This window comes from Lentinula edodes (assembly GCF_021015755.1).
Source record: "Lentinula edodes strain Le(Bin) 0899 ss11 chromosome Unknown C8R40scaffold_4, whole genome shotgun sequence".
NCBI classification, from domain to species: domain Eukaryota; kingdom Fungi; phylum Basidiomycota; class Agaricomycetes; order Agaricales; family Omphalotaceae; genus Lentinula; species Lentinula edodes.
The window spans coordinates 115,711-133,611 of record NW_025764310.1 but is presented as its reverse complement, the minus strand read 5'-3'; the positions used below and the strand labels follow the sequence as shown (position 1 = coordinate 133,611).

The 17,901-nt window shown below is 46.5% G+C and overlaps 7 protein-coding genes across 7 annotated transcripts; 2 read left to right on the top strand and 5 right to left on the bottom strand.

Annotated features, from left to right (window-relative positions):
* Window positions 1-143: 143 nt before the first annotated feature.
* On the bottom strand, window positions 144-1,366 carry C8R40DRAFT_1166435 (Delta2-dienoyl-CoA-isomerase; the record flags this gene model as incomplete). The annotated part of the gene is made up of 7 exons (XM_046230848.1): window positions 144-221; window positions 271-343; window positions 402-673; window positions 727-968; window positions 1,041-1,153; window positions 1,215-1,241; window positions 1,290-1,366. The coding sequence occupies 7 exons, from the start codon at window positions 1,364-1,366 to the stop codon at window positions 144-146; spliced, it is 882 nt and encodes a 293-aa protein (XP_046090277.1).
* A 672-nt stretch (window positions 1,367-2,038) lies between these two features.
* C8R40DRAFT_1035858 (Delta2-dienoyl-CoA-isomerase) lies at window positions 2,039-3,249 on the bottom strand (the record flags this gene model as incomplete). The annotated part of the gene is made up of 7 exons (XM_046223535.1): window positions 2,039-2,128; window positions 2,174-2,231; window positions 2,300-2,571; window positions 2,625-2,869; window positions 2,921-3,033; window positions 3,088-3,114; window positions 3,176-3,249. The coding sequence occupies 7 exons, from the start codon at window positions 3,247-3,249 to the stop codon at window positions 2,039-2,041; spliced, it is 879 nt and encodes a 292-aa protein (XP_046090276.1).
* Window positions 3,250-3,451: 202 nt separating this feature from the next.
* On the bottom strand, window positions 3,452-3,967 carry C8R40DRAFT_1166433 (uncharacterized protein; the record flags this gene model as incomplete). The annotated part of the gene is made up of 2 exons (XM_046230847.1): window positions 3,452-3,842; window positions 3,894-3,967. The coding sequence occupies 2 exons, from the start codon at window positions 3,965-3,967 to the stop codon at window positions 3,452-3,454; spliced, it is 465 nt and encodes a 154-aa protein (XP_046090275.1).
* Window positions 3,968-4,764: 797 nt separating this feature from the next.
* C8R40DRAFT_1208728 (Hsp70 protein-domain-containing protein) lies at window positions 4,765-7,277 on the bottom strand (the record flags this gene model as incomplete). Its single annotated transcript, XM_046233178.1, has 4 exons — window positions 4,765-6,772; window positions 6,849-6,931; window positions 7,002-7,082; window positions 7,173-7,277. The coding sequence occupies 4 exons, from the start codon at window positions 7,275-7,277 to the stop codon at window positions 5,146-5,148; spliced, it is 1,896 nt and encodes a 631-aa protein (XP_046090274.1). The 3' UTR covers window positions 4,765-5,145.
* Window positions 7,278-7,615: 338 nt separating this feature from the next.
* Window positions 7,616-9,025, bottom strand: C8R40DRAFT_1166431 (uncharacterized protein; the record flags this gene model as incomplete). Its single annotated transcript, XM_046230846.1, has 8 exons — window positions 7,616-7,738; window positions 7,804-7,911; window positions 7,989-8,097; window positions 8,165-8,303; window positions 8,358-8,466; window positions 8,534-8,765; window positions 8,825-8,867; window positions 8,935-9,025. The coding sequence occupies 8 exons, from the start codon at window positions 9,023-9,025 to the stop codon at window positions 7,616-7,618; spliced, it is 954 nt and encodes a 317-aa protein (XP_046090273.1).
* A 2,564-nt stretch (window positions 9,026-11,589) lies between these two features.
* C8R40DRAFT_1036096 (kinase-like domain-containing protein) lies at window positions 11,590-12,563 on the top strand (the record flags this gene model as incomplete). The annotated part of the gene is made up of 4 exons (XM_046223556.1): window positions 11,590-11,688; window positions 11,757-11,834; window positions 11,953-12,171; window positions 12,231-12,563. 4 exons carry the CDS (start codon window positions 11,590-11,592, stop codon window positions 12,561-12,563), a joined length of 729 nt encoding a protein of 242 aa, XP_046090272.1.
* Window positions 12,564-16,146: 3,583 nt separating this feature from the next.
* On the top strand, window positions 16,147-16,524 carry C8R40DRAFT_1036454 (uncharacterized protein; the record flags this gene model as incomplete). Its single annotated transcript, XM_046223584.1, has 1 exon — window positions 16,147-16,524. A coding segment is annotated over one exon (378 nt), but the record flags the coding sequence as incomplete, so codon positions are not given.
* Between the last annotated feature and the right edge of the window lie 1,377 nt (window positions 16,525-17,901).

Sequence of the window (17,901 nt, the reverse complement as noted above, 5' to 3'; positions counted from 1 at the left end):
GAAAAACAAGGTACATATAGTTAAGCAAATTCAGTTCGACTTTCTAAATGGAACTAACTTAGCAAAGTCGGAACTTGATTACCACTGCCAGCGATGCTTTTATTGATTTTTTAAAATTTTACCAAACTCAACTACATACCTGTTCACAGTTTAGGCTTTCCAAACTTGAAGTCACCAGGACGTGCTGGTAAAAATGACGATCCAGGTCTCTTCAAGAAATCCTATGACAATGATCCAGTTCCTCAGCATCGTATTCCGGTACTTACAGACTAAGATCGTACTCGCCTTGGTTTGAAGCATGATAGCGTTCCACCAGGTAGTAAACTGAAGGCTTTCCGCAACTCTATCGAGAATTTTTCTGGTTATCACAATAAGACCCTCAAACTCGAGATGTCACTTACGAGTGATCCCTTCCATGGCTGAGAAGCCTCTTCGTCCCAGTAACGGCTATCGGGCTTTTCGTTGCAATAACCTTGGCTAGTTCCAACGCAGATGCAACCACTTCCTCCCTTCCTCCCTCGACAACCTTGGAAACGAGACCCATTTGCTCCGCCCTGGAAGCTGAAAACCATTCGGCAGTGTACGCCATTTCACGAACGAAGCTCAAGTTCCCCATAACTCTCGGGAGGTAGGCGAGAGTTCCCATATCTGCCGCCATGCCGATGTCCACTTGCTATACAAGATGATTGAAATAAGATTGCACCCTTTTCATTCGAAGAGACAGACCTTGAGTGTGAACCGCGAGTCCGACGCGGCATACCTGATATCACATGCAGAGACGATATCCACCCCCAATCCTATATTTATTCCGTGAATTGCCGCGATGACAGGAAAAGTGCATCTCTCTGGTGCCATTATAGCTTCTTGGATCATCTCTATTTGCTTTTGGAAAGTCATCGAGATCCGGGCAGCGTCACTAGCGGGATTTGCTTCAGTCCTTCCTTTCACGATTTGTCCGGCATTGTACACTACATATATAGGCGGGAAAAAGGGTCAGGAAATGAGAAGTCTTTGAGCGCCCCAAAAGTAAAAGAACATACGGTCAAATCCTGCAGAGAATATATCTTGGAATGCTGAGGATATCACAACCGCCCTGATATCAGGACGGCTCTCTGAGATGGAATCGAATAAAGCTCCGTAGGCTCGCCAGAACCTGGACAACGGCAGGTGAACGCTCATATCAGAAGTGCATCCTGAGACAATTTCATACATACTCAAATCCAACTGCATTGACAGGATTCCTATGTACAGAGTTGAGTCGAAAATACTCAAAGAAGAAATATACCTACCGAGCAAGCTCAGCATGTAGTACATGAGGGAAAGGCTCAGAGATTTTGATCCATTCTGAAGATAGCGATGGGTCCATTAGTACACAAGAGTGTTTTCACCTTCTTTTTTATACCTCAGACGGGAAGGGCGGGTAATAGAACACTGCGATAGTATCCCGGGGTGTCCCAGCAATACCAATATGTGATATGCATGCACCAAAGCAACGGTGAGCGGTCATCTAATAATAATCCCCTAAAGCTCATCTGGATCGTTCCAACCTGTTTCGGCAGCATATATGTACAACACAGGCGTCACAGTGTTGCTTGCGTATAATCTCTGGGTGCATTACGCAAAGGTATGCATATGTTGAGAGGGTCAATGTGGCGAAGCCGGTGACATCGTCGCCCAACGGCAACCTCTGACGCATCGTAGACATTTCCACTTCAGCGAACATCATCTACGGATACTCACACAGGCCGAATGGTCCTTGCGGTAAGGTAAGGCCATTGTACTTACATAAATTACGTTGGTCTTGTAGTGTTGTAGAAACAAGTGGACCTTCGTTTGTCTGACTGATTACCAGTACCGTCATTGATATACTCCTGATATCCTTGAGCCATTCGTACTGTAAAATGAATCAACAAAACCATCGCAACAATATCGACGCACGACAAGGCCACAGTTTTGCCATTTGAACAAATCCTAATAAATAACATAACATATTATGATATAATGCGATTTAAGTAGCAAAAAGATCGTATAGCCCGAATCAGAGCTTTGACTTGCCAAACTTGAAGTTGAGCGGTAAAAATCTACCTGGCCGTTTGGCCTTGGTCGATACTAGAGTCTCCATCATATCCTAGGGGATCGTAAGATATGTAGTCAAAAAGATGCATCATTATACCTTCGTCTGAAGCATAGCAGAGTTCCATAACGATGTGTATTCAAGGTTTTCCGCGACGCTGTTGAAAGAAGGCGTGTATTCAGCCAGTTCAATAGCAATTGATTTATGGGTATTGATATGACATACGAATGATCCCTTGCGTGACTGAGGAGTCTCTTTGTCCCGGTAACTGCTATCGGGCTCTTCCTCACAATGAGTTGAGCCAATTCTAAAGCGGCAGCGTCAACTTCTTTCTTCCCTCCCTCAACAACCTTCGACACAAGTCCTATTTGTTCTGCTTTGGATGCAGGAAACCATTGCGTGGTGTAGGCCATTTCACGAATGAAGCTCATGTTTCCAGTGATCTTCGGTAGGTAGGCAAGGGTCCCCATATCTGCTGCTAAGCCGATATCAATTTCCTTGGTGACACGGGTTATCAATGAATTGAAAGCAGGATCTGCATGGTACTTACCTTGATAGTAAACCTGGTATTTGATGCAGCATACCGTATATCACACGCAGAGATGATGTCTACGCCCAGACCAACAACCATGCCATGCACCGCTGCAATAACAGGAAATAGACATCGTTCTGGCGCAGTAATAGCTTCCTGGAACGGCTTGATTTGTTTCTTGAAATCCAACGCTATTCGTGCAGCATCGGTGGATTCTGGATCGGCGTCTGCTGTTGCTTTGGCGATTTCTCCTGCTTCGAGCACTGTAAAGAGCGTTCAGTAATCTGAAAGATTAAAGGATGTAACAGGCGCACAATCCAACCCAGCTGAGAATATGTCTGGGAATGCCGAAGAGAGGACGACAGCTCTTACATCTGGGGTTTCTTCAGAGATGGCGTCAAACAATGCTCCATAGGCTTTCCAGAACCTACAAAGCCAAAGATCAACATTTCCAATTGTGCTTCCTGAAGGATTTCAATACTCGGTAGAGATTGCATTGACTGGACTTCTACGAACGCAGGGCAATTCTAATTAGATTGTGTGAGTTGGAGAAGAATAACTTCGCATACCGAGCCAGCTCTACAAGCAGTATATGAGGGAAGGGCTCAGAAACTTTGATCCATTTTGAGGACAGGTTATTCATGGTGGTGGTGTGAAAAACGGAAAGCAAAGGCACAAGGATTGCCGGGTAAAGAAATCGGCAATGTCAATAGACGCCCTCCGCGAACGCATCGAAAGGGCTATTTCTTCTGAGATTGACAGTAATGTAAGTGATAGACAAAAACCAAAATAAATCCGAAACTAAGGTCCGGGGGAGGGGGAAGAAAGGCACGGAATGTTGAGCTCTATCTAGGATTGAACCCCTTCGACGCATAATTGACACGTCTCACTCCTCCCTTTCCCTCTTTCACCTCAACCGATTCCCAATCCCCTTCAATCCTCCCATGACTGTAGGTGTTCGGATGCACTACTGCATCACATGGGCAGTTCCAACTGGACGAGGGGTCCAGACGCTTGAAGGCAGTAGGCGTTTCCTTGATTGTAAAACGGACTTCCTTTTCCAGGTCTTCCATGGATCCATGAAACTCATTGGTGGGAACTGCTTGCACGGTGTATTTGTGCCCGGCACGGGTTTGTATAAACTCTCCGGCAAGCTTTTGGGCCATTTGTGTTACTGCTTGAACGACGGGTCGGGTGTTGGACGGAAAAGTGTAGCTTATTATAACGGGCTGAAGTCTATTCGAACTGTGGTTAGCTCTGAGGAGAGAGGTGATGTGAGTGGCCTACGTCTTGTCGAGAGAAGGAAGGTTGGGGTTTGCACGAGGTACGACCGTTCCATTTCCGGAAGTAATAGTATCCATTTTTGAGACCTGGATAAAGCGCGGTGGGGGAGAGGAAAGGTTATTTGTCTGTTACTCGACCAGAATACTTTACGGGACCCCAGACAAGTGGGGAATGGTGGGTGCAAGCCAGGGCGGAAGAGGGGAAGGCATAGCAACAATTGGATAATCACATACCGGTACATCTGTCAATGGGAGTGCATAGACAACAGAGGTACTACCAAGACCAAGAACAAGGTAGATTGAAACGTTGAAACGCATAGTCGGTATCTGGTGGTGCAAGAAATGGTGAGAGCAACTGTTACTATAGTGATCAAAACAAGTCGTCGTTTAAGCTGAGGAACTTGACTGCAACTTTCAAATTAGTGTGAATCGATGAACGGTCGGATGGGCGTAAACACTGCAACCAATGGCATTTAGCATAGACGTTCACAATGGTGAGAGGAATACCTACATTGAAAGGGCAAAGGGCGGGCCAAAGCGTGTTTTTGACTAGCAAAAATGAAGAGGGACTGGCCAGCAGTACCGTATCAGACTATCAGTATGGGGAAAACCAAGGAGGAAATTCCCTGCTACTAAGTTCTTATACTGATGAATTCCCGTCGGCTTCGCCCGATAATCTGAGTAAAATTGAAATAATTTCTTGAGCCGGTCTGACGACTTCTGACGACAGTTGATACGCTGCTCGCTTGGAGTCGCTTAGCCAAGTAAGGGGTCCGGACTCCGGATGCCTCCCTGCACTCTCCCCCACTCTCTTGAGTCTCCCCAGGTCTACCCCTCGAGTTTCTTTCCTGCTAGAGCCTGGCTAGAGCTCAGAATTGGTTGATCTGACGAGTTCACTTACAGGAATCAGGATGTTAGGAAAAATGTACATACTGTCCAACAATCCTTACGGGCGTCGGAAAGCCATCCAATATTTACATCATCAAGCGTGAAATCTTGATGTGCAGGAGTGTATGTAATAATGTAAGTTCTTGCGTCAGACTCAGAGGTGTTTTTACGATGCAGGTCTCATAAGGTCTCGACTCTCATACATATATGCTGCCGTTTCTCAAAACCTGATACGACCTTCTGAAAGATCTATTGCATCTATTCGAGGAATTTTGAGTAGAGTCCACCACATACATGCACCTCTAACGCGCCCACAAAGGTGTATGTAACCCAGCGTTGAGAAGCCATATAATCGGCTCGTCTCATTACTACGCAGATACCTTCACCGTGGCCACCACACCGTCTTTGCCAATCTCCTTCACGGATACATCCACAGAACCAGATGCAGCAACAATAAGTGTTGCTTCGACGGTAGTCGTCCACTTCCCAGCATCCTTCGATGGTCCCTTTACTTTGATCCCTAACACAGCCTCTGCTTCGGCAGCACCCAACAAAGTCTCTTTAGTGATCGTCTTGTGCTTGATTTCTTCTTCATCCTCCTCTTCGTCCTCATCCTCGGCATCAGACGGAGACACCTTGGCAGGCGAAATTTTTTCTACCCGAATACCCTCGGATACCTCCCACAGCTCGAACGCAAATCTCTTCGACTCTTCAGAAAGACCAATATCGAATGTCGCTGTTCGTCTAGCAGGAAGTGTGGTCTCAGCTAGAACAAGAGGAATCCAAGTTCCACCGGTTTCGTTTCCGGAGTCGTCCGGGAACACCAAACCCAGTGTCTTCGATGTAGTTTTCACGTCTACCAGATCCGAACCATGTTCAAATGCTTTCCGGAGTTCTTCATCTTCTCCTTCGCTAGACAAGGACGCGATCAAAGCGGCTTGCACCGCACATCCGCGGGCAAGAACAGTCGTAGGATCACCGATCCCCCCACCGATAACAGTGCCCATACTGAACGGAGTGTTGACTCCTTCACTAAATCCACCTGCAAGACCAATATGCTCGTCGAGCCCCGGCAAACACGTTGTCCCGCCTACGTACACGATCTCGTCAACCTGGTGTGGGTCGACTTTCGCTTCCGCGAGTAGATCGACGATAGCTCGTGCAACGGAATCATAGATCGGGCGAACAAGCATGTCAAATCGCATACGATTAATATTTCCGGTAAAATCCACACCGTCTTTGAGTGACTCGACAGAGCACGTAGCAGCGTTGGGGGAGGCACTGATGGTGCGTTTTGTGTGTTCAATTGCGAGACGGAGTTTGGCTTCTGCACGAGCATCACCTGTACTAGGGGTTTCTGAGCAGACAGTCAAGGGAGTTTTAGTCTTTTTGGTGAATTCGTTAGCAAAGAAAGTGATGAGTTTGGAGTCGATGGCATCGCCGCCTGTAGAGGTGGAGGAGGTTGAGGCGATGATGTGGGCTAGGCCTTCACGCAAGGCCAAGAGAGATAATGACAGGGAAGAAGAACCGACATCTACAATTAGCTGTGTACGATCCGCAGGAAGCATTGAACCCCATGCCTCAGCAGTCGTGACTGCAGCAACAGCTGCGGGCTCCTCTAACAGCTGATACACAATGATACCCGCATCCTTCGCGGCTTTTTCTAGAGCGTGTTTCTGGGCATCAGTGAAAACTGACGGCACGGTGATAACGGCACCCTGAACCCTTTTCCCAAGGAAGTCTTCCGCAGATTGGAGAAGTGATTTGAGGAATATCGTAGTTACTTCGGAAACGGTGAGGACACGCTCAGCTGGAATAGGTTCCGAGCGAGGAGTAGGGGCGGACGAGGCTGCTGGGGTGCCGGTAGTGCTTTTCGGTAATGGTGCAGGTGCAGGTTGGAGGATCTCGACCTTATACGCGGGCTCATCCGGTATTTCTGGATGTTGAATTATAGGTGCAGAGGCTGTCGATTGTGATTGGGGAATTTCAGAGAATCTACATATCGGAGCAAAATCGTTAGAAAAACATTATTCTCTTTCTGAGCCATCGCGAAAGTGAAGACATCACATACTTCTTGCCCAAAAGATTGCGGAAGCCCACGATAGTGTTCTTGGAGTTTTTCACTAATTGAGCTTTTGCTGGGCTTCCGATATACTGCAGATAAAATCATAGATAAATTCATCGGCGTTTTTTTTCCTTCTCAGTTCAGCAAATCGACTCTAACCATTTCCTCACCAAAGAAGGATAGGGCGCAGGCTATTTGTCGTTCTCCATCTTCGTTTGCGATACATTCCGCTTGTCCGTCCTATCGCAAATAAGGGTCAATCTGATTAGTCTACTTCAAAGAGATATTTGTTGAAAAAAATCAAAGCTCTCTACTGACCTTTGTAAAGACCGCGATCGATGCAAAAGAGTTGCCAAAGTTAATCCCTACGACGTCAGGGAGATTTGATATCTCCGTTGAGGGATCGGCTGAGCCGTTTTGAGTATTTGAAGCCATGGAAATTGCGTATGCAGGAAGGAAGGAATTAAAGTCGGTGAGCGCTCGCTGCTCAACGATTGCGAAAAAAATTTGATCAGGCGCACGTGGGGTCTTATCTTATCAGTCTCCTCTAATTTGAGGTTGGCTGAATTGACCAGGAATATCCTGGAATATCTTTTTACGCGTTCTAAATAATTCCAGAATGCAAGCTACGGAGGAAGAGTTCTTTTGTCTGCACAGGTAGAAAACTCATTCAAACTCGTAACACGTCCGATTCGAGATCAATCAACATCCTAATAGAGAGGCTCCTCGTCTGCCTTTCATCTGCATACTACTGCGCAACCAATTGAGAAAACCTAGGATCTTGACGAAGAATTCTCGACAGATTGTTGCGCTGGAGACCCTTCCGAATGGATGGTGGCGTCGACTACGGAGCTTTGCAGGTTGATCATGAGGACAACAGCAACAGGATACAAGCACTAGGACGGTCGATATTCCAACAATCGGCTGAACATCAGGGGAGGCGGAAAAAGATAGTACTCACACACGTCTCCTCAAAAACCTCCTCCATGATGGTGTATGCAGTCTGAAAGGCATTCGATTGACTTTCAATGCTATCAATGTCGAGATTCAATAGCACGGCCATTGTGAGCTACATAGAGGCCATCTCGTCAGTCTCCAATAATTTCATTTTTTCAAAGTCTCTCTCGGCCTCGAGACACCACGGACCTGTAGCATCAAGAATATCGCTCCTGACTCAACCAGTAATGACAGCAAGTTCTGGACCTCTGTAAATTTATCACGGCCCAAGACTGAGCGGACTGATCTTCGGTAATTCCTGAAAAAAATCAATTTCCTTTGCCAGGACCGCGAGCTGCGCTGTGAACTAGCAGGCTAACACTTACCAGAATTTCAGTGCAATCAATCCTGTGGCTATCGCGTTAGTTGCTAATGAGATATCGAGAGAAGCAGCGTTTGTTTGTCTAGTTCGGACGGGATCCACGGAAGATATTTCAGATAAAACAGCTTGGGCAAAGTTGATAACTGGAAAAGACTTGGTATGTATCTCCACGCATACATTGTCATTGAAGCATCAACTTTTCCCTCCATTGACAATCATGAGAAATATAAGGCCCCATTTCACAGGTTGATTTCCGTTCCATATGGCGATGGCTCTCCAGACTACGAGCAGATCACCTATACAGAGCTATGAGGGTCACGATGCCTTCATATTACTCGGCGTTCACATGATATGGAATGCAGGACATACTCACATTGAGTGTAGGTGGCCAAGAAGATAACTTGACCCAGGGGGTAATAGAATTTTGAGCTACACTCAACTGCTCAGGGAGCCCTCCACTCAACGGAACAACGAGTGTTCTCTTGGTCAAGATAAAGAGGGGTTCGAAGGTATCAAGGAAGTCTATGGTGTTGACTATAAAGATAGCAAGCGTGAACAAAAGAAGGAGTCTACGGGTCGAGTGTGGTTTTGGATCGCTGGGAAAGCTAAATTTGTAGCAAGTCAGGATCGGCAAGTTAGGATAGCATCGAGGTCGCAGACGTACAGGAGCAACCTCAGTGCAATCAATGTCGCTGAAAGGAACACTCCTGGTTTTGACAACGTAGTATGCCTGAACTCTTCAATGATATTGTATCAGGCAGAACGCGCACGCACCATACAGAACAGCAAAACAAATGAGATTGATAACGTTGTAGTAAAGTTCATCACCAACACTTCCCGAAATTTCTTCACCTCCCGCGCTCATTGTCTGTAGGAAGCCTTGTTTGTTAATCCTAAGGTGTTTGACAGTCTAGAGAAAGATCAGTCGAGGCAGCATGGGTGGCCTTCTCTTATGTGTCACACTCAATTATAAGCTTTCTTCAGTACCATATAGGTCGGCCCAGCGTCTGTCAAAAGTTGGAGATTTGGAGAGGAGTTTCATTCTCCAGTTATCATTATCCATCGGGGATTGAGGGCACATAGGGTAGCTGCGAATTTATTTTTTCCGGTTTGGGAGCCGAATTGTGGTGCTCAGCAGCTCTGTACTTGTAACCTGATGCAATGAATTTGTTCGTTTGTTCTACGTAGCTTGTATGAACCGTTCAAGATTCTCAAAAAGTCGGGACCTGGAATTATTATTTAGATGAAATGCTCACAGAAAGATTAAGCCTCACTTGACGGTCGCAAGTCGGGTCGTTTCTGGTCGATCATCAGCGCTCAGCATTTTAGAATCAAATTCGAAGAACACTATAAGGCGAGTTCAGCATGGCTCAAATTACGACGTCGAGTACTAGTGGATCGTGGTACCCGTAGAATTTCGGCATGTCATAATGGCTGGGAAGGATTACGCATCCAGCACATCTTATCTTATCGCACATTCTAACCCTAATTTCCTTTCTTCTCCATCGACTTTCCTTTGTACTTACCGCATCCTCATGTACATGTACATTCCGAGCCAGAATCAGCTGTGAACCAGATGTCATTTTTTTACACGACTGGAAACTAATGGCACGCCAAAACTACGCCAAACTCTATCATCCTCTCAATGTAAAACACAATATATCTTTAAAAAAGACAATCTAGATGTGTGTAATTAAACTTGTATCTGCTTTTGCTTGTATGCTCATATATCCTGTGTTCATAGCGCAGAACCGAGACCGTTTCGTGGAACTACATTTGATTTTGATTCAAAAGCTGTAAACTGCAAAGTTAGGAAATTCTGTCCGCTTCAAGTCGCTCTTCACACCTCTTTGCGTTCCGATACATATTTATCTTGAACGAGCGGCAAAACTAAGGCTGAGCAAGCACATAGTCTCGGTCAAGCTCATGGTATCGGATTCCGGCGTTTACCTTTGAAGGGGATATTTCCCCAATAATATAGATTGCTGTAGATATCATCAACACCTGATGAATATCTATTATCTATATCGCCCGTCAAAACTCAAGAAGCCGGATTCAAACCTTGAAAGCCAAGGCCCACTGAGGCTCTGAGGCTGCGCACATTGTGATACTGACCCTGATAACTAGTACGCAGTGTACCTCTATAGTCTATAGATGACATGTTCATGAGGTACGTTACATTTTCTACATAGAAGCAAAGCCGCAAAGGTCATATATACCCGACTAGCGATCCTCGGAATCTGAGAGCACCGTTGTGCCCGGCTTTCAGCCTCCTCTTGTAGCTCAACGCTATTAACGTCTGCCCTCGCTCTCTTTCAAGTTGAGCTTTCCGGACCCCATAACTCCCTCTTCTAGACCGCTGTTCGCGCCTGTCATCATAGCTTCATAGAGTGTTGGCTGTAATTTGCGTCTAGTATTAGGTGCCTCGGGATCATAGCCGGCGAGCTAGAGCACAAAATACTACTACTGTATACGGGCAATATCAGCAACAATCACTAAGCTAGAATTCCACCGCTTAGCTGTTTGTATTGCTCTATACCCCAACACCTTCGCTCCCTATCTCGTTATCGATTCTTGCCTCCATCCGCAATGCACGACCAGACATCTTCCCCGACTTTATCGGTGGCCTTTGGTCCACTTTCCTCAAATTCCGCTTCATCATCATTGTCGTCTTCTTCGAGCAGCGATGACCTCTCTCCTCTATTCACGTTATCGTATTCGCCCCGTATCACCACCATGGCAAAGAAGCGCTCTCATCAAGATCTTCCCCACTTGTCTATTCCCTTCAAGCCTCAGACCAGCAGGGCTTCATTCCCTCACCTTGCTCACGGGGAACGTAGCGCTGGGCAGGATGCGTGGACTTTGGAATCGCCGCTTGCTGTGTACAACTCTCAGGCGGGTCCCGAGACACCCAGTAGCGCTTCTACTAGCACTTCTATTTTAATCTCCCCTTCAACTCCCATTTCACCAGTCACTTCGATCCCCACCTCTATCTCTACTCCAACCTCTACCTCGACACCCGAAACACCCAACTCGCTAAGTTCGCCCATCGTCGGTGTTGTTGACTTGACGCGGAATTTGAAGACTGTATCGTCTGGCCCGGTCAGTCATGGGGGATATTCGGATATTTACCAAGGGGAGTTGGAGATGACGAAGTCTGACCAAAATTCATCTTTTAATGAAGAAGCGGACAAAATTCCTGTCAGTGTTTTTCTTTCGTGATACTATCACCTCAGGCTAATAATTACTCCCCTCTTCACCACGCTCCTCCTCTATTCCCTTGTTCAGGTCGCCATCAAGCTCCTACGCGTTCTCTCATCTAAAGGGTACGACGAAGTTAAAGCCAGGAAACGCCTTAACAGGGAAGTTTACGTCTGGCATCGTTTAGACCACCCGAATATCGCTACGTTCCTTGGAACGTCGTATCATATGGCGAACCGCCCATCTCTTATCCTACCGTGGTTTAAGAATGGGTCGGCGTCGGAATATCTGAGGTTGAAGAATCCGGGAGCGGATAGGTTAAGACTGGTGAGTCGGAGGCTCGAGGCATTAAAACTTTGTTGAAATGAAGATGCTGATATGTTCCATACTTTAAGATTCTTGACGTTGCAGAAGGCTTGGAGTATCTTCACACATGCAAGCCTGCGCCCATTGTTCATGGGGATTTGAAAGGCGTGAGTTGTCACATGTAACCTTCCGCATTCGTGTTATCTGACTATATCGACGTTCGCCGCCATTCCTCGCTTCCTTCCTTCATTTCTTTGCTCGGCTCCTCTTCTCTGGGCATGTCAGAACAATATCCTCATCACAGACTCCGGGCACGCTACCCTCTCAGACTTCGGCTTATCCCAAGTCATTGAAGACTTGGTCTGCCCTACAGGAATAACGCCGTCTAAGTTCGAAGCCGGCCCTATCCGTTGGCAAAGTCCGGAATTCCTCATGGACGTATCGGAAACCTGTCGTCCACAGCTTCCTGGTGATGTTTGGAGTTTCGGGTGCACCGCGTACGAGGTGGGCGTCGTTTGCTAGTATACATATTTGACTAAACGTTTGCTTTATTTGATATGTAGCTTTTGACAGGAAACGTACCATATCACTTTCGCCGACGTGATTCAACGGTCATTCACGATATCCAGGCCGGTATTCCCCCACCGGGTGTGGAGGAGAACAGTTTACACCGGGGTGATGGTGGAATTTGGGACCTAATGAATGATTGTTGGATTTCTTCGCCAGCGGAGAGGATTCATATGACGGAGGTCGTGTTTAGGTTGAGGAAACTCTGCTCCCGTTCATCCTGCGGCTCTTCTCCCCCTTCTGGTGCTTCGTGCGCTTCCTCCTACACCACAGCTACCTCCGCATCCACAGACGTACTTATCGCCCCGGCCGATAAACGACAACAATAAACGACATGTCCGGTGTAGTTCAGCTCATGCTTGAGGCCTGAGGAACCCTCTTAATGTCCAAATCTGAGGCCTACCGTAACTTTTTCTTACAACTTTTTCGCGAACTATTCACGGACGAATCTTACCCTTATCAGCAGACACTAACTTCGTTAAACGAGTGGATTTTAATCATAATCCTTATAATGAAAACTTACCCGATAATACTAACAGACTCAACCTGATACACAAATGCCTCGCTCATTTGTGGCGAGTCTTTAATTCTTCGTAATCTGTAATCAATCTATAATAGTTATGTATAGTAATCTCCTGTCTTGTACAACTTGTCTGCAGCTGTTGTATGTACGTTGACCAAAACCCGTAGTTTAAAAATCAATGAAACTTGAAACCCATTGCCATAACTAATGAAATATATGTACCCTCTCCGCTTTCAGCTTGTTAACGCTTGAGGTCGAAACTCCGTGATTTCACAGTGGATTCATTTTTGAATTTGTGCAGTCGATGAGTGACCAGTACTATTATCGACGAAACCCACACCATGACTGATTTGATTTTTTCCTTTTCGCCGAGACCAGTCCTCCGAAGTCTTCCGCCGTGATCAGAGAATCTATTGAGCACTGCCTTGTCCTCTCTTCTTCTATGTAAAGTTTAAACATAATTATCGCTAGGTATCACGGCAATTGACAACAACGAATGCACTGGGGCCTGCGAAAATGCGTTCTGCCACAAGTTGAAGACGCCAGACTGGAAAGATTCAATAATGGGACTTCCATCTCTGTCAAACCCTGGCTTCAGCTTGGCTCGGCCCAGTTCTCTTTCGTCACATATAGTGTCCAGCTCTATTACCTCCAAGCACTGGACAAGAGGCCAATATCAAATTCGAAATGGCAGAAACTGACGTGAGGTATGTACATAGCCATATTTTTCCGTTCGCTCATTTCGAACCTACGCTGAACCGAAGGTACTCAAAAATCAATGAACAATCAGAACAACGCCCAGGTAGCGTAGATTCTGAGGGTAAGAGATCCATCTCTGGGCCCGTTCTTCTCCACTTCAACATCGCCTCCTACTCTATTGAAATCCTCTTGTTCCTTCTCTTTTATTCTAGAGTCCGCAACAGCATTTCGTACAGCTTCAAATATCAGATTCAACGGTTCGCGTATCTTGAATGGGAGGCAATGCTCATTCACTCACATCGAGTTTGTAGCCACGTATGAGCACGTATGTGATGGGTTAGATTTGCTGTCGCTCTACTAAGGACCCCGGAAGCTCCTGCCAAACCCCACCCGCCCAGGCAGCCTCAAGTACGCTACGATTTTGGCCTCAAGCAGGCCTCAAGTACGCTAATTCGGATAAGGAATGTGACGTGAAATCGTAAAAATTGCTCTGAAAATACCAAATTTTCTTCCCCAAGCCTGGAATCATCTTTCTGTACGTTTTTTTTGACTATTATCGCTGCATCCGGAGCTCTTCTGAGCTTCTTTGCCCAAACTCCGGTGCCAGAGCTCCACATACGTCCATTGGGCCACCAAGTCAGCCAATAGATACCCAAAGTACGCTATCTCGGACAGGGATTGAGCCTTCTGAGGCCTAAAGTACGCTAATTTCAGCCAAGGAAAATGGCAAAATTGGGTCCTAAAGTACGCTAATTCGGATGGGGTCTGGTAGGAGCTTCCGGGGTCCTCTCTACTACCTCTTCATTCTCTTCTTGGCCGAACTTTGATCTCTTACATCCATCTGCTACGATATTCCCACGGTTTCAAACCGAGAGAACGTACAAAAAAGATAGGATACGACTCAAGTAGTAGGCAATAAAACGAAAAATCTCAACTGAAAAGAAGGCCTAAGGTATAGGGCCAACTGCTACATACCAACACCACTACAAAATGTCGCGACAATCGACGCTAAGTAGTGCCGGAACTCTAAGACGAGGAACCCCGAATAAAACAAGACCAGAATCGGTAAACGAAGTACTAGAGCCAACAGAAACTGATAATACACCAACAGTGACAGCTACAAAAGAACAAATAGCCAGGGAATACCTCACCAGCAAAGCAGCCATCATAGGCACGAACGCGCTATTAACCAAGGAAGACGTATACGACGCCATGCTACGGGCTACCAGACTGCCGAAGAAGGAAATAGATGTTACACTCAAAATGGTAGAGCATGGGATTACGCTATTGAGGGATATTGATGAAAAGAGAAGCCAACGAGAACTACTAGGAGAAATAAAGGGTGCAGTTGAGTCTTCGTTTGCAAAACTAGACATAGAAAAACAATTACAGCACCAGCTCACACAGGTCAGAAATGAATTCAACGAAAGGTTAGACTCTATTGCGGCCAACATCAACGGAACAGAGGAGAAGATAGACTCTATTGCTAAGAAGAGTCAACCAATTACACCCGAAATCTCCTACGCTGACATCACACGAACGAATGGTAAAAGAACAATGGCTCCGACGCAGGCCATGACGCGACAGAGAATGCGCGCTCACGTTGAAGTAAAACGCCGACAAATTCTTATCCTGAATGCAGGAAATGACGCGGGGAAGGAAATTATTAGCAAAAACCCGGGAGAGATGCTAAAATACCTAAACAACATGCTAATTAAGATGGGCGCCCTGAACAAGGGCACTTTTGTCTCTGCAACGAAACTAAAGAACACTGACAATCTCCTTACAGAAGTGAGCTCGCCCGAGCTAGCAGACTGGATCCATTGAGTCGAACAGATGATACAATTTACGACCTTATCTAGCCAAGCGCTAACGATCGCCGACAAGGAATACGAAATCATACTACACTTTGTCCCAACAACTTTCGGCGCAGATGACGCATTCGAACTGCGACAACTAGAAGACATCAACGATCTTCCAACCTGCTCTATCACGCGAGCAAAGTGGGCCAAAGCAGTGCAGAGACGAAAGGAAGGACAACGCGTTGCAAGTCTCCTCTTGTACCTCAACAACGCAAATGCTGCAAATCGACTACTACTATCTGGCGCAGTCATAAGCAATAAAAGAGTTGAAGCCGAGAAAACGGTCAGAGAAGAGAAAAGGTGTTACAAATGTCAGCGATTCGGACACATAGCAGGACAATGTACCGAAGAAGTTGAAAATATATGTGGTAAGTGCGGAGAACACCACAGCACTGCTAACTGCTCCTCTGAAAAGAGATACTGCATTAACTGCAAAACCGATGAACACGCCAGCCTAGACCGCGAGTGTCCAATCTTTCGACAAAAATGTGAGTCACTTAACAAGCGCTCCCCAACCAATTTACTGCCGTTTTTCCCGAGTGACGAGGAGTGGACCTGGGCTGAAGAACCAGACAACGCACCTAGGATGGGACCACCACCGAAAATCACCTTTCGTCAGGATCGACATCGACAACGCCAAACGCAACTCACCGGCTGGCAGCAGAGCAACCAACTCAACGTAAATACGCTCCCACTAGGTGGCCCTCTGCGTTGGGGATCACAAGACCCTACAGGATCGCAAAATGAAATAGCAGATATAAGCGACGAAAACCAGGGAAGTTTATGTTAGGAACAGAACACTTTACTGACGAAGTAAAAATTATACAGATGAATTTACACAAATCAAGGACAGCCACATTCGACCTAATCAATGAACCCGAGAACGCAAATGCACTATCCAAGACTCATGACTTTGTTTGCATACAGGAACCTTGGACCGATAGGGTAGGAAACGCACGGAAAGGCTCGCGATGGCACATTATCTACCCCACGTCAAGACTCAGCATGGAGAGTGGAGTGTTACTACGAAGCATAATCCTCATCAACCGGAAAATCTCCAGCAATGTCTGGCGACAGATTGATGTCCCGGGTACGAATGATATCACAGCGATACTACTAACTGGCCCCTTTGGAAAGCTAGGGATCTTCAACATCTACAACGACGGTAAACACTCAATCACACTAACAATTTTAAAGCATGCAATGGACGCACTCCGCCGAGCCATTCAACCTGACAATGATCTTCACGTCATATGGTGTGGCGACTTCAATCGTCACCACCCAATGTGGGATGACCCAGCGAACCACCACCTTTTCACTCCCGTCGCCATGGAAGAAGCTGAGAAACTGATACATCTAACCTATACTCAGGAGCTCGAGATGATCCTCCCCCCGACAATCCCCACATACAGGGTGGCATCCACCGGGATTTGGACTAGGCCGGATAACGTCTTTCTATCAGAAGCCACAGTACAAGCACTAGTCTCCTGCGATGTAACGCCGGAAGCAATGACCAACGGTGCGGATCACATTCCTATCTCCATGGTACTGAGTCTCTCCCTCCTACAAGCACAGCCCTCCCCCAAAAGGAACTTCAGGACCGCAAACTGGGAAACCTTCAACGAGTACTTCGCAGAGGAGCTCGAGAAGATCCCTCCACCATATGAGATAACCACGCAACAACTACTAAACACGGCGGTACAGGACATCACAAGAACGATACAGCTAGCTATCGAAAAAGCAATTCCACTTAGCCAGCCATACCCAGCTTCAAAAAGGTGGTGGACGAGCAAACTCTCCGAGATGAAGAAGGCCCTCAATCGGCTAAGTGCAAAATCTTATAAATACAGAGCAATACCTGATGACGATTCACACAGAGAACTCAGAGAACTACGGACCCAGTACAAGGCCCTGATCTTCAAGGAGAAAGAAGAACACTGGAAGGATTTTCTGGACAACGTCGATACGGATTCTATATTCACAGCAGCCAAATATGCCACTACCCCCAACATAGATCAGGATACAACAACGGTCATCCCGGAGCTAAAGGCCCTCGATGAAAACGGAGCAGTAAGGCGAATAGCGAGTACAAATGAGGAAAAAGCAGCCCTACTGGCAGAAACTTTCTTTCCTTCTGCACCGAGAAATTACTCACTAGACCGCAATCCCTGCAGAGACCAACTTCCGAACCCACCGCCAATCACTCAACAACGGATCATCGATGCGCTTCAGTGACTGAAATCGTACAAGGCCCCAGGACCAGACGGAATACCGAATATCATCCTCAAAAAATGCGCGGGAATGCTAGCGCCTTACCTATGTGAAATATACAACGCCATAGGATACCTGAAGGCATACCCAAAAGAGTGGCTAAACTCCACTACGGTGGTGATCCGAAAGCCCGCAAGGAAGTCCTACTCCCTACCTAAATTGTATCGTCCAATTGCACTGATTAACACATTAGCCAAAGGTTACATCTCGATTATAGCGGAGGACATCACCTTCCTTGCCACACAGCACAACCTTCTCCCAGACACCCAGTTCGGAGGTCGACCGTGTCGAATGACGACAGATGGCATACAC